Consider the following 15,435-nt stretch of genomic DNA (forward strand, 5'->3'; position numbering starts at 1 on the left):
TACACTGTGAACTGTCAGGAAGACTCGGGTCTAACTAATCTTATTTAACAGAAAATAAAATGGCAACAACAGGGCATGGGAGCAGTTAACTCGCGTTAACCGAATACCCCCCCCCCCCCCCGTCAGCGCGAGTGAGTAATACATTGTGCACTCGACAGGTAATAATGGCTTATGACGGAAATGTTACGATCCTGTCCGTCAAAATGACTGACAACGAAAAAGTCTAAAGCCACCACTGCTTGGGAGAAAGAAACGATGTGATATTTGGGCCCATTTTCGCTACAATGAGGCGGAGAAAAAAAGCGAATGCATTGTTTTATCAGAAGGGAATTAATGTGGCCATAACACAGAGGTACAAACACCACAAACCTGACAAGATACTCTCTGCAAAGCTGCTTTCTTAAATCATTCAACCTGTGTTTTTCATCAAATAAGGACGAGATATAATCTTATTGTGAAATAAGTTTGACTAAAATGACAAATTATTGGTTTTGGCTAGTTTGACTGAAATGTTCTATATAATCTGATGACTAAAAAAGACTCAACAGTTTTCATAGACAAAAAGTAGATAATTAGTTTTCTTTGACTAAAATAAGTCTAAAATGCTCAGACTTATAGTCGACTAAAACTTGACTAAATAAAAACAGGATTAAGGTGACTAAATATGACTAAAACTAAAAAGGAAATTTAACACCGGACTAAGACTAAAACTAAATTAAAAAATAGCTGACGAAATTAACACTACTCAACACAACTTCTTTGAAATGCATTTAAGCATATATTATGTTTAATGAACTTTTAAACGTCTTACAACTGGTTTCCTCTCTGTGCCCTTTTCTTTAGTGCAGCCATCTGCTATGAGTTAGAGAGAGACAAGAAGTGGGGCTGACATGCTTAACTAACAATAATGCTTAATTCATTATATCAAAACAATGCCGGTCTATCTAGCATAACATCCCAATAAGCTGCTAGCAACTGCGAAACACTAGTGCTAGCTAATGTTTTGCAAACTATTAAAAGTGAGGCTATTGCTGTAAACCTATCGTCTAATATTTTGCAAAACATTTGCTAGATACATGTTGGCTAGCTAATGAGCTTCACATATCAACCTGAAAAACTGCGAGGCTCCACTCGCAATTTATCGGCAATTTGATTTAAAAAAAGAGACCGATAATCGGTCAAATGCGGAATATCGACCCCTAGTAGAAAACAATGTCAAACAGAGTAGCAGAAATAGGTGCCAAGTGGCGATTCTGGTCTGTCGTACTACAGTGGTGAAACGATCCTCTTCCGAGCGCCTTTCTGCTAGATGCAGACGCTATGTGGTCACATGCACTTTTTGCAAATCGGCCAATGTGCAGCTTGTAATTTTCCCTTTTCTTCTCCAATCACCTCAGACGGGCAACAGGACGATGAGGCACTAAAGATTGAAGCCCTGCACAAGAGGAGAAACCTCCTCGCTGCCTACTGTAAACTCATCATCTTCTGCGTGGTAGACATGAAGACGGGAGCGGACATCTTTAAACAGTACATGAGGGTACGTTCTGATCAATTAAAAGTGGCCAATAATGAACTGTACACGTGCAGCAGATGGTACATTGTCCGTCTTACACATATAAATCCTTTCGTCTACAGGGATACATGTTAATGTCTGAGTAATGTTTTCTGCGTTCTTTACAGTATTACAATGATTATGGAGACATCATCAAGGAGACTATGAGTAAGACTCGGCAAATCGACAAGATTCAGTGTGCCAAGACGCTCATCATCAGTCTGCAGCAGGTCAGTCACCACACTTTTGCTCCCTTGTTCATTCTTTCAGTCACTTTTAATTGTTTCATCCTACTTTGTAAGAGATGGTTAGTCTTATGTTCTCCTTCTTCTAGCTGTTCCATGAGATGCTGTCTGAGCTGGGCCACGGGTTCGACCGCTCCTCCTCTTTATTCTGCGGAATCAAAGAGTTGGCTCGACGCTTTTCTCTAACCTTCGGTCTCGACCAAGTGAAAACCAGGGACGCTATCGCTATGCTTCACAAGTAAGGCTTCGTTCCACTCCTGTTACATTTGTTGGCTTGGCATCTGGGAACTGTCACGTTAGACAAATGACCCTTTGATTAGCGTGCTTCTGCTTGCCATGTTGTTCTTTCCTCTGGATTTATGATTGCTTTAAGTGATATAATGTTGCACTTCTGCCTTTCCCAATAACCCGTAAAAACATCAAACGCACGGCAGAGAAACAGATCCACAAACACACGACTCCTCTGTTGCATACTTAGTCCAGAGCAGCACAATGTGTTCCGTGTCTAGCAAAATGTGGGCCTCTCAGTTTGTAACAATGCTAACTCCTGTGGCTACATCATGTAATTCCCACCAGCGTGTTTAAGGCTATCTGTTGCAGTGACACATTTGACCTTTTAAGAAGTACATATTGTTTCCTTTCAGCAGCAAACGAGTGTATTAAAGGCCCACTGTCCTCCACATTTGTAAACACACCAGCGTCATCACAATTCATTTCTCATGTGGATTATAACGGGATCATCTCGCCAGGTTCCAGGAAATCTCATGTATGCACATTTGTTACGCTAGCTTTTGCGTCCCCTACACTTGTGCAACACATGGGCGCACTATGTAACGGGATATGCCAGATGTGCGACAGGCGGTAAAGAAATGACAGCCAGGCTAAACAAGCGTTGTTTCCATCTAGTATTTAAGATACTAAACTGTACAAAGTGTATGTGGCGCTGCATTACATTATAGCAGTGTGAACACATTATGATTGTCTGTTCTTCTCACAATCAGAACTAAGTGACACATTCAGTTATGTAGGCTTTAAAGAACTAACACGGATGAAGAACATTCTTCAAATCTGTTGGATTTGTTTCGAAAAAGTGAGCGAAGCGCTTTAATCATTTAATCTTCTTTTTTTCCAATGAGAACTGATTCAATAATGATCAATCTCTCAAATACCATGATTCATATCGCAGGTGCAAAATCATTCCAAAATAATCACATTACGTATTTATTATATGTATTCCAAACGTTCACTCAATCTGTTGATAAAAGGTATTCAGAGGTACTGAGAGAAGCTTCTTAAAAACTCAACTCTTAAAAGTCGTTTAACTCACGCTGCTGGACTTAATGTTTTAAACTAGCTCAACATGACAATGGTTCAAAATACTAACTGAATATGTTTTGACATTTTCCATCTGTTAGACTTCATTTTACTATATGACACTACGCAGTCGGAATTAAATGTTTTATGCCCATGAAGCCACACCTTTTGCTCAGTGTTTCTTTTCTTTCTCCCTGTCTCTGCGTCTCAGGGACGGTATCGAGTTTGCGTTTAAGGATCCAAGCACCCAGGGAGAGGGAGGCCCGCCTCTCAACTTGTCTTTCTTAGACATCCTCAGCGAGTTCTCCTCCAAGCTCATGAGACAAGACAAGAGGACTGTGTAAGTGTTTCCCTGCCGAGCCGACAGTCGGGGGTCTTCAGTGTAACAGGTGTTTGTGACAACTGGTGCAACTGGTGTCTCTGATGCGTGCAGCGCGGCTCTTTCCCCCCCAGTTGGAATGTGCACCTGGTTGTCTGCAAAGATGCATGAGTTTCTTCATCTTGTTTTCTGCTTCTCCTCAGCCACATGTACCTGGAGCGCTTCATGACGTTCCAGATGGCGCTGCAGCGGGAGGACTGCTGGCTGCCCCTCATCTCCTACAGGAACTCCCTGCAGGCCGGCGGCGATGACGACACCATGTCGGTGATGAGCGGCTACTCGAGCAGAGGGTCTTCGGTCCGCTCCAAGAAGATTAAACCCCCGGCTGTTACAGCTGGAACCTCAGCAGCCAAGAGGAAACTGCCAGAAGGTATCCCCCACTAAGGAACCCACACAATCATTAAGGAGGGGGCTCATAACTGGGGTGTCTTTTTGACTACGTAGAATCATGAATCAGAATCAAACTACTTTATTTATCCCTGGGGAACATTTTCTTTCTGTGAATGTTGATCCCTTTCTTGCATGAAATAAATAAAAGATAGGTTAAAAAAAAAAAACTAATATTAATAAAAAATAAAAAGTTTAATCAAATATGCAATAATAAAGTTAAGTAAAATAAACAAACATAACACATTAAAGTAAACTATCCAATAAAAAGGTGAACCATATACATTAGAGCCCAGGTCTTCATGTGAACATATACATTAGAGCCCAGGTGTTCATGTGAACATATACATTAGAGCCCAGGTGTTCATGTGAACATATACATTAGAGCCCAGGTCTTCATGTGAACATATACATTAGAGCCCAGGTGTTCATGTGAACATATACATTAGAGCCCTGGTCTTCATGTGAACATATACATTAGAGCCCAGGTGTTCATGTGAACATATACATTAGAGCCCAGGTCTTCATGTGAACATATACATTAGAGCCCAGGTCTTCATGTGAACATATACATTAGAGCCCAGGTGTTCATGTGAAGATATACATTAGAGCCCAGGTCTTCATGTGAACATATACATTAGAGCCCAGGTCTTCATGTGAACATATACATTAGAGCCCAGGTCTTCATGTGAACATATACATTAGAGCCCAGGTCTTCATGTGAACATATACATTAGAGCCCATGTGTTCATGTGAACATATACATTAGAGCCCAGGTCTTCATGTGAACATATACATTAGAGCCCATGTGTTCATGTGAACATATACATTAGAGCCCATGTGTTCATGTGAACATATACATTAGAGCCCAGGTCTTCATGTGAACATATACATTAGAGCCCAGGTGTTCATGTGAAGATATACATTAGAGCCCAGGTCTTCATGTGAACATATACATTAGAGCCCAGGTCTTCATGTGAACATATACATTAGAGCCCAGGTCTTCATGTGAACATATACATTAGAGCCCAGGTCTTCATGTGAACATATACATTAGAGCCCATGTGTTCATGTGAACATATACATTAGAGCCCAGGTCTTCATGTGAACATATACATTAGAGCCCATGTGTTCATGTGAACATATACATTAGAGCCCATGTGTTCATGTGAACATATACATTAGAGCCCAGGTCTTCATGTGAACATATACATTAGAGCCCATGTGTTCATGTGAACATATACATTAGAGCCCAGGTGTTCATGTGAACATATACATTAGAGCCCAGGTCTTCATGTGAACATATACATTAGAGCCCAGGTGTTCATGTGAACATATACATTAGAGCCCAGGTCTTCATGTGAACATATACATTAGAGCCCTGGTGTTCATGTGAACATATACATTAGAGCCCAGGTCTTCATGTGAACATATACATTAGAGCCCAGGTCTTCATGTGAACATATACATTAGAGCCCAGGTCTTCATGTGAACATATACATTAGAGCCCAGGTCTTCATGTGAACATATACATTAGAGCCCAGGTCTTCATGTGAACATATACATTAGAGCCCAGGTCTTCATGTGAACATATACATTAGAGCCCAGGTCTTCATGTGAACATATACATTAGAGCCCAGGTCTTCATGTGAACATATACATTAGAGCCCAGGTCTTCATGTGAACATATACATTAGAGCCCAGGTCTTCATGTGAACATATACATTAGAGCCCAGGTCTTCATGTGAACATATACATTAGAGCCCAGGTCTTCATGTGAACATATACATTAGAGCCCAGGTCTTCATGTGAACATATACATTAGAGCCCAGGTCTTCATGTGAACATATACATTAGAGCCCAGGTCTTCATGTGAACATATACATTAGAGCCCAGGTCTTCATGTGAACATATACATTAGAGCCCAGGTCTTAATGTGAACATATACATTAGAGCCCAGGTGTTCATGTGAACATATACATTAGAGCCCAGGTGTTCATGTGAACATATACATTAGAGCCCAGCCCATCTGTGATGTTACAGCAGCAGGGCTGGAGCCCAGATTAACCCAGATGCCCGGCGATCTGATGCGGAGGAGATTAAACAGCAGATGGTGGGAGAGAGTCAGAGGACTCGGCTCCTGTCTGTGTGTTCGCTGAGGATTTACTGACGACCGAGGATGTTCTCATGATCAGTTTTTTTTTAAGTCAACTTAAACCCACTTTGAATACAAAAGTTCAGACAGACATCTGTAGACCATGACATTAATTATTAACAATAGCCTATAGCTTAGAACAAGACTGCCACATGTAGGCCTACGTCGGACCGGGACAAAAAAATCAGCCCAGGAAACTCGACCGGTCCAACTCGGTACTGCTAGTCAATTGTCCACTTGGGAAGACTCCCGGTATTCCCAATGGCCAGTCCGCCCCTGCCTACGTCTAACTAAAGCAAATGATTCAAATAAGGAGATAAAATAATACAAATAACTGTTATTGGAAAGTTTGCATGAGGGGATTATTCAAAATGCTTGTTGAATGATGAAAAGCAGGGCCTTTAGTATATCAGGTCACCAGTATTACGGTCATGTTCTTGGTATCACACAAGATCCCGGTCTTTGTGTAACGATATTAAATAACAATCCTTAACTTGCTAACTTTGATTTGAAGTTCAGTATAAAGAACTTGTGTGCAAACTTGGCCTTTTGAAAGCAGTATAATAGAACAAGTGTGAGTTTTGTGCAGCCTGTCTCACACTCTGACCTTCCCCTGCAGAGGAGACCAGCAGCAGTGAGCCGTGGCAGCAGAGCATGCAGACCCCCATCATGTTGCCGTCCCCCCACCTCACTTCCACTGCCATGCGAGACCCTAAGAGGGGGCGTGATGACAGCTTCATGGGAGTGTACCCTCTCCCCCAGGACCAGCCGCAGCCCCATCAACTACCGCAGCACCATCAACAGACGCCGCAGCACCAAACCCCCCTGGACTACAAGTGAGTGTTTGTCAGCGCCGCATTCCCGAGGGGTGATGTCACAGTAACAAGGGGGTACTGGTTCATTAAAATAATCTAAGTTACAGTTGAGGCCTACATTATTAGCCCCCCAGGAGTTATGGAATATTTTCCTAAAATTCTTCCCAATGTTTCCAGCATTGATAAAACTTGATATAATCAAACATTAACCAGTGCTATTTAGTAGCTTTTGGTATATTTTGGAAAATAAAATAAGTTCTTAGGCTTGCTTTATATCAAATATAGTGAAAAATGGGTTGGTCAAAAAATATTAGCCCCAGGCCATTAATAGTCAATAGTGTACCCTTTCTGAGCCACAACTGACAACAACCTCTTAGAGTAGTTCTTTACTAGGTTGGCACAGGTCTCTTGAGGGATTTTGGCCCATTCTTCCATTGCAAATTGTTCCAGCTGGTCCAAATTGGTTTCCGAGCATGGACATTCACTTTGAGCACCCGCCAGATTCTCAATAGGATTCAGATCTGGGCTATGTGTGGGCCATTCCAGCACCTTGGTTTTGGTGTCCTTTAGGAACTGTTGGATCAATTTTGATGTGTGCTTTGGGTCATTGTCTTGTTGGAAGACCCAGCGACGACCTAAGAGCAGATTTTTTTCATATTATCCCTCAAAATGTCAACATAATTTAAATTTTTCATGATGCCTTGCACCCGAACAAGGCTCCCTGTGCCTGAGGCTGCAACACAGCCCCACAGCATGATGTGTTCTTAGGGTTGAAGGCCTCTCCCTTTCTTCGCCAAACACAAGCAACATCCATGTGCCCAAACAGTTCCAGTTTAGTCTCATCAGACCAAACTTACAAAACTCATCTTTACCTTTCAAATGTTCCCGGGCAAACCTCAGTCTGGCTCTGATGTGCCACTCTTTGAGTAAAGGGGTTCTTCTGGGACGATGGCCCTGTAGCCCACCACGTTGAAGAGCCCTCACCACTGTGTTCCTTGAAACATCAACTCCAGAAGAGGCCAGGTCAGCAACAATCATCTTGGCAGATGTCCGGGGATTCTTGCTGACATCTCCCTCTCCAGAGTTCTTGAAATCTTGCGCTTTCGACCACGCCTAGGTTTGTTTCTTACAGAATTTGTTCTAGACACTGTGAAGCGCTTGGAAATAGCAGTATAGCCTTCCCCCTTATCATGAGCCTCCATTATCTTCTTCAGCTCAAAACTGATTTCCTTTGTCTTTGGCATGGTAGTATAGACCCTCTCAATAAGGTATTAGAGTCCTTTTATGCTGATTGAATGCTCAGGTGTGGCTTGAAAGCTGATTGGTTGATTAGGTGTGGTTTGAAAGCAAAGATTCACATGGGGGGCTAATATTTTTGACCAACCCATTTTTCAGTATATTTGATATAAAGCAAGTCTAAAAATGTATTTTATGTACCAAAAGCTACTAAATAGCACTGGTTAATGTTTGATTATCAAGTTTTATCAATGCTGGAAGAATTTTAGGAAAATGTTCCATAACTCCTGGGGGGCTAATAATGTAGGCCTCAACTGTACATACAAATGTGTACTTGTATTTAAACTACTTCACTATAGAATATTTATTTCCTGCACGCAAAACCAGTTTTACTAAAACGTTTTTTTCTAAATACTCTTGCAGCACTGAACTTGTTCTCCGTTACAATTGGATTCTCCTTTTGATAAATTAACAATATTCAAATAAAAAATACATGTTTTCAAATGATATTTTTCATTGCAAAATTAATAACCGGTAAACATAAAAGTAGTTTGGACTTATAAAAGTTCAGATTCATGACAAGTGTTCACTCTTTCCAAATGTCCTCAGGGTGCATTTATGAATAGGAATATTTAAATCGATCTTTCAGTTCCACTGTTAAAAACATCAAACTTTTCACAAACATTTTTATTTCTTACACTTTGAAACCCTTTTCTTTCCCCAATGTTCTGTTTTGCCCTGGAATAATGTGTTGTCCTTGAACCCTGATACCTCCTACCAGAGGTTTCTATAAATGTATAGGCCAGGCCCATCATACGGTTGAGTTGATCACTTCTTCTCTACGAATGGGATCAACGGACTGGAATATGTAGCCAAACTTCATTAGGATAGTTAATTTCTGAGGGTAAACGGCTGCAAGATGCTTGTACTCAGCACCCTGCCAAGTGTTGCTCCTGCTGGGACAGTGACTGATTAGTTAATTTATCCGACCTGACTTTTCATAGGAGCCAGGCCAGGTATTTCAGTCTAGCATCATTGTAGTATCTCCAGTTTAATTACCAAACACATGTGGAGTAAAAACCTGTGTGCGTGCAGTTCCCAGGTGACGTGGATGCTGGCTCAGAGACAACAGGAAGAAGCACGCCAGCAGCAGGAAAGAGCCATGAACTACGCCAAGCTCAGGACCAATCTGCAGCATGCCATGTAAGACACACACACACACACACACACACACACACACACACACACACACACACACACACACACACACACACACACACACACACACACACACACACACACACACCTGCACATAGTGTGAACATAGAAGTTACGTTTCCATAATTGAACACCTGTTTGTTTTTGCAGTCGTCGCGGCACTGGGCTGATGGAGGAAGACGAAGAGCCGATCGTTGAGGACGTGATGATGTCATCAGAGGGCCGCATGGATGACCTCAACGAAGGCATGGACTTTGACACCATGGACATTGATCTGGTAAGAGGCGCATTTAACTCAATAATGTTTATTCATTCGTACCTAAATAAAAAGGTGGTGTTCTTTTAGTTAGTACAGGCAAGAGATGCACATAAAGGACACGACAGTATAATCAAATGTACCAGCTCACTCAAACATAAATGATAATGTTGAATAAATAACAAAGAAAACAGACCCTGTAAAGCTCGAGACTTCAAACAAATGAAGCCGAATGTTCTAAAGCTCTCTCGACAGCAGCAGTGATGCACTTAGATTCTGTTTCCGCTTTCTAAATGGCGTTTCATTACGAACACCCTGTTGACTTCTTGGATCTCTGGAGATCAGATTCAACAAACAGGAAAGTATTCTTCAGACACTTAGTCAAACGGCCATTAGGAGGCAACATTAGCTGCTGTTATTGCTACAAATGTAACATCTGGTCCCCGGACATTAAGGCCAGATGTTGCATCTGGAGAATCATCACGGTCTGATTATTTTTGCAGTCGCAATACTAGATATATTTTCAAACAGCCAGAAACAGTTTAAATCTGATTTCAATTCTGAGATATGCTGAAGATAATCGTTTTCGAAACCTCAAAGATCTCAAAGTCCCAGAAAGCCTCGTTAGTGGATGGCATGCTATCCTGAAGCTGGCGCCAGCTCACAAGTGGCCGGCCAAAGACCTCATGTGGAGACACACAAGAAACTTTAACTGCCGTTAGAAAGCCGTGTGGTTCGGATCGCCCAGGGAAACACATTCATTCCATGAGATTTGACGTCTCATCGTTTCTTGTTTATCATTTTCTGTTGAATGTTGAACTCGAAGACCACCGATCAAGATCTTTTGTTTTATGGCCACATAGTTTCCAGAATGTGTCTCCCTCAGTTTTTCCATTCAGCTTGATTTTTATTAGCACTCAGCTAACTACGTTAGCTTTGCCATGGCTCAGCCCAGAATATATTCTGATTGAATTACACTTGGTTACTTGTTTTGTTTGCATTCTCTGCCTACATGGCAGCTATTCTTAGAAAACACTGATTTGTTTTCCATGCAAAAATCCATAACAAGCAGCTTGTGTTGATATTAGCATGTAACATCAAAATGAGCAAAAAAGACAGGAGATCATCAAAGGGAATTGTTGGCTGTTGAAGGATGTGTCTGTTTGTTTTAAAAGACGACTTGTAAGCGCAACATGACGCATTTATTTCACCACTTACCCTAACAACGCAAAAGCACGATGTATGATGAGTGAGAACCAAATGTTATCCCAGAGAAAGGTCCATTTGGATTCTTCCCTTGTGCTGCTTTCTGACTCAATAATCCAGATGTCATGTTGAATCAACCAGGAAATTGCCCTGGTTTTGCACTCCTCACGCTGCACATCTTTCAGAATTGAGCTGTATGAGGACAACGCTGCAAATATCTGCTGAAATGATTTAGCCTCTTTTATTTAAATAATACAGCAGGTTTGCTGAAATCCATATTATCACAACGTTGGGCTGGCTACTAAAGCAGATGGAGCAGGAAGAGTTTGTGGAATATTTAAACAAGGCTTGGCGATATGACTAATATCATACATTACGATATTTTCTATCAAATGGCTCAAAAGGTATTGCAATATTTGATGGTTGACCTTTGACTCTTAATCAAATATCATCAGTAATGTGGATTTTATGACTGTCTGTAAAGGCCAATAATAAAACACATCATTTCACTGTTACTGTTTCACCTTTTTTAAAACAAGACAAAGACGACAATTCTGCAATTACAATCTCAAATCTTAGACCATATCTCGTCTCATATCACCATATCGATATGGTATTCATTTCCCAGCTCTACTCTAAACACATTTTCTCTCTTCCAGCCGCCTTCGAAGAACCGCCGTGAAAGATCCGAGCTCAAGCCGGACTACTTTGACCCTGCCTCTATCATGGATGAATCGGTAGGTTGCATCTTCTCTCTATCTTAGGTCACAGTTATAAATATGTCTGTGTGTATATATATATATATATATATATATATATATGTATATGTTTATGTTTGTAGCACTATATAGTGCTACAAACATAAACAGCGTGCTTGTGTAACGGCCAGCTGGAGGAGCTTGTGAGGAATAGTAAGAGACAACTCATCGCACTAAAATAACTTCAACTGTATGTGAGGAAATGGAGACGTCCCATTACACAGACCACTTCAGGGCACGTTGTGTTTGGTGGTGCTGAATGAGGCGGTGCAAAACATTTAGACAAGTCCCGCTGACCAGCCTGCACGCTCCACCGCCAAACACAACATCTCATTGGTTGGAAAGCCAACATTTAGCCTGTGTAAACACGCCCATTTTTCATTTAATTCAGAATGCACTGCAGGCATTGGATTCCTGTTCCAGCCTCAGGAAGCCTCTGCGCTCGTTCTCACACTGAAACGCTCCCACTCTGCCTCGCTCTAGCACTTAGAAAATGTGTCTGTTTTATGTCAACTTTTGAGTTATTTCATAATCGCAGCAGAAAAACTGTTTTCTTTTCACCAAACACCAAGCCGTCTGGTTCTATTATGCTTTTTCTGAGAGGAACCAACACGCAGAACACTTAGCTGCTTTCAGCGCTGCACACAACCTGCTCACAAGAACTCTGTCTTAGATCCTTTTTTCCCTGAATTTGAATTCTAAAAGATTTGACAAATGATCAGGCTGTGCGATCACAATGTGCTTCATTGCTGGGCTTGGAAGAATCTGAATCGGCCCGTTTTTTTTTTTGTCTAGCTAAGATGTGTACAAAACATAATAAATGGAATAATGTTCAGTCTTAACATGCCAAATAAAACAAACACTAGCTTATTCAAATGTATGGCATAATTGATAAAGAAACATCAGTTTAAATGTATGAATCTAATGCGTGAGCAAACTATAGGAAGCCGGAGGGTGTTTCTCAATCTCGAGTATGCTTGCTTGGTAGCACATGTCTGCCGAGCATCTTGCTTCAGAAGCGAGGGAAGAATCCTTCCTGGCATTCGGAAAACGAAGAATGAAACGGGCGAGCAAGTGTGCAGGTGTGCGTCACATGAGGCCCCGCCTTACATTTTCAGCCACATTTCAGGGGACATTGGTCCGTGCGCAAAGCATTGTGGGGATTTTAAGACCGGAATCTACACATGTGCAGCCTCGAAATTTCTCCTAACAAAGTACGCCGGGCTCGGTAGAATTCCAAGTATGCTGGACATTGGAACAGTACTTTGGCGGCACTCGGTGCTCTTTACTCGAGACTGAGAAACACCCAGAAAGTCATTTGACTCTGTGCATTGTGATATCGACAACATTAAAAACATACACTTACTTTATGTTAGTGGCTGGCTTCAAGAATCACATTTGTTTCGTTGAATCTTTGACATTTAAAAAAAAAATAAAAAATTAGATGACCCAACCAGTTTGGTTTATACTAAGTACGACCAAAGTATTCCTATTTTTAAAGTTGTGAAACTCATTTACTTCTGTTATATAAAACATGCCAAATGCAACTCCTACATTTCATTAATTTGCATACTTTGTCGAAAAGTAGTAAATTCTTAGTACCTACATGTCTTGTGCCTACTGATTTCTTAAATGTCTTTGACTTGAACTGGTTGTTAATGCTTCCCCCTCTCCTCTAGGTCCTCGGGGTGTCCATGTTTTAAGCTAATCTCCAGATGATTTTGACGCTGGGATAACAGAAGAGGCGCTTTGTATTTAAAGAGAATTTTAGATGTGAAAACAAAAGTGTTTTCTGTAAGAAAAATCCAAAAAAAGAAATCAGGCTTGTACTCCACGTGGACCAACGACAACCCACACTCAGTGTTGCTTGCTCAGAGAGGACATTGTTTCAAATATTTACTTTTATAATCTTGGGTAAGCTCTTCCTGTTCAGAGATAGTGTGACAGGCCACTTCCAAACCTATTTAGAAATGAGACGTGTCTGAAGAAAAATACATAATAGCTTTTTTTTTTTTTCTCCTTTCCTTTTTTTTTTAAAAACGGGGTTGAATTGGTGTTTTTAACTTAAGATACTTTTTTTGTTCATGTCTAACCCTTTTTACAATTGTAGTAAGTTACCAGGTGTGAAGTAGTAATTTATAAGCAGACTGTAGTAGCTTGCTCGTACTGTGTTAGCCAGGTGGATGGAGGTCTTTATGTGTCTGTGCTCCTCCCTCCATCACGTCCTTGTTGTTGGGCCTCTTCTCGGTCCTGTAACCACTGGTGGTTAAGGCGGTGCGGTGTCACGTAGAATCAGTCCCCTTATGCTGTGAAGATTCCCCACACTGTTAAGCAGTAAGTCCCAGAGCTTACCCCAAGATTTGGACCACTCCGTAACCCTGCATCTACTAGAGAAATGTGCCCCCCCCCCCCCCCCCAAACAAAGAGCAGATTTCTCTCCCAGTAGTGCCACTGTGTGGGCTCTGGCAGATAGCAGCTCACTCAAAGAAATACACATCTTTTTTTTGTTTCTTCTCTTTAAAATCCAGCAGCATAATGTTGAAATGGGTATCTCTACATTTTAAATAAAAGTTATATATGAATCGGTGCTGATTTTATATATGTGCTTTTGGTTTTTCTTATTTTTAACCTTCAATCACAAAGTTTGAGAAATGTAAGTAAAACTAAAAAAAAAAAGGAAAAAAAATGAAAGCATGTGAAGCCATGCGTCAAGGAAGATTTTTAAATTTGTATTTTTATGTTTTTTCTTTTTTTTGTCTTGATAATGTCTTCGGGGGTTTCTACCTTTTTTCCTACATGTAAATTAGTTTGGATAAAACTAATGATAAGACTTGTGAAATTCAGAGTTACGGTTTTTCTCAACATTAAACGGTCCTGTCACAAAACACTTAAATGATTTCAAAGGTAGTCATTAAGACAATACTGAAGAGGAGAGTTATTCAGCAGCGCTGTGGCAGCTAGACAAAGCTTAGATTTTGACATATATTTGTCACACAAGTTTTAATGAAATGTTTTGTCTACTGAGGTTTTTATTTTGTAGTCATTCCATGCTTAAGCCTTAAACATGCTTGTGAAGGTCACCTTCTCTCACAGTAATCTTCCATGTCAGAGGATCGGTCGTGTTTAAAGGTGGATAATTGGCTTCTTAGGACACGAAACATGAGGCGGTCAGGTGTAATGTGATAAAGTAGATGAACAGACTATTATGTGTTTTGCCTAATTATTTTATGTAAGTAAAAAAGAAAATTCTTTTAAGGAAAAAGTACTGTTTATTGTTTGTTACTTACCACTACATTGGTATAAATTCTTATTAGATCATGTGTGTATATATACAAAATTTAATTTTTTTTCCCTTCCTTTTTGGCCATTTCCGGGTTTTTTTTTCTTTCGTTTTTTTCTGCACTCTTGCCTACACTCTAAGTTGTTGTCTATTATCCCATCCTCTTTCAGTCACTCTGTTTCTGATTTGTACTTGTCTGGAGACAGTAACTTTTGAATAAAAATCAACACATTACATCTGCGGTACTTTTGACTTTTGGCCACATTGAACACTTATTCTGGGAGTAATCCAGGTTCCACATGTCGTTATTTTTTGCATAATATGTATTTCGGGTGGCATTTCACTTTTCATCACAAGGGGGCAGTATAGACCTATGCCTACATCTGAACTCCAGTGTCAGTGCTATAAGTGGTGTCACTTTGTGTAATGCATGTATTTTTTTTCTCTTTGCAGAAAAGGTTATGAATATTAATGATCAGGCACTCTGCTTCTCCAACGCACACATCTCAGTGCATATGACAGCCTTTTACATTTGTGTCGACTATCAAAGGAGGCCCATTGCAGCGAGGGTAATGTCTTGTTCTGCAGAAACAGAGTTGCTGTAATGATAAAAGTGAGGACACAAGGTAGCAGG

The 15,435-nt window shown here is 40.7% G+C and overlaps 1 protein-coding gene across 1 annotated transcript in view; it reads left to right on the forward strand.

The window, feature by feature from the left end:
* The window catches only part of stag2b (STAG2 cohesin complex component b), a 31,113-nt gene extending 16,078 nt beyond the window's left edge, over positions 1–15,035 (forward strand). Inside the window, exons 25-34 of the mRNA XM_034092518.2 lie at positions 1,398–1,537; positions 1,681–1,782; positions 1,887–2,035; positions 3,323–3,451; positions 3,634–3,860; positions 6,652–6,868; positions 9,179–9,286; positions 9,452–9,578; positions 11,423–11,500; positions 13,201–15,035. Of these exons, the coding sequence (XP_033948409.1) occupies positions 1,398–1,537; positions 1,681–1,782; positions 1,887–2,035; positions 3,323–3,451; positions 3,634–3,860; positions 6,652–6,868; positions 9,179–9,286; positions 9,452–9,578; positions 11,423–11,500; positions 13,201–13,224 (1,301 nt within the window). The 3' untranslated portion in view covers positions 13,225–15,035. The remainder of the gene's footprint in view (positions 1–1,397; positions 1,538–1,680; positions 1,783–1,886; positions 2,036–3,322; positions 3,452–3,633; positions 3,861–6,651; positions 6,869–9,178; positions 9,287–9,451; positions 9,579–11,422; positions 11,501–13,200) is intronic.
* The last annotated feature ends 400 nt before the right edge of the window (positions 15,036–15,435 follow it).

This window comes from Pseudochaenichthys georgianus, chromosome 10 (genome assembly GCF_902827115.2).
Source record: "Pseudochaenichthys georgianus chromosome 10, fPseGeo1.2, whole genome shotgun sequence".
In the NCBI taxonomy this organism is placed as follows: Eukaryota; Metazoa; Chordata; class Actinopteri; order Perciformes; family Channichthyidae; genus Pseudochaenichthys; species Pseudochaenichthys georgianus.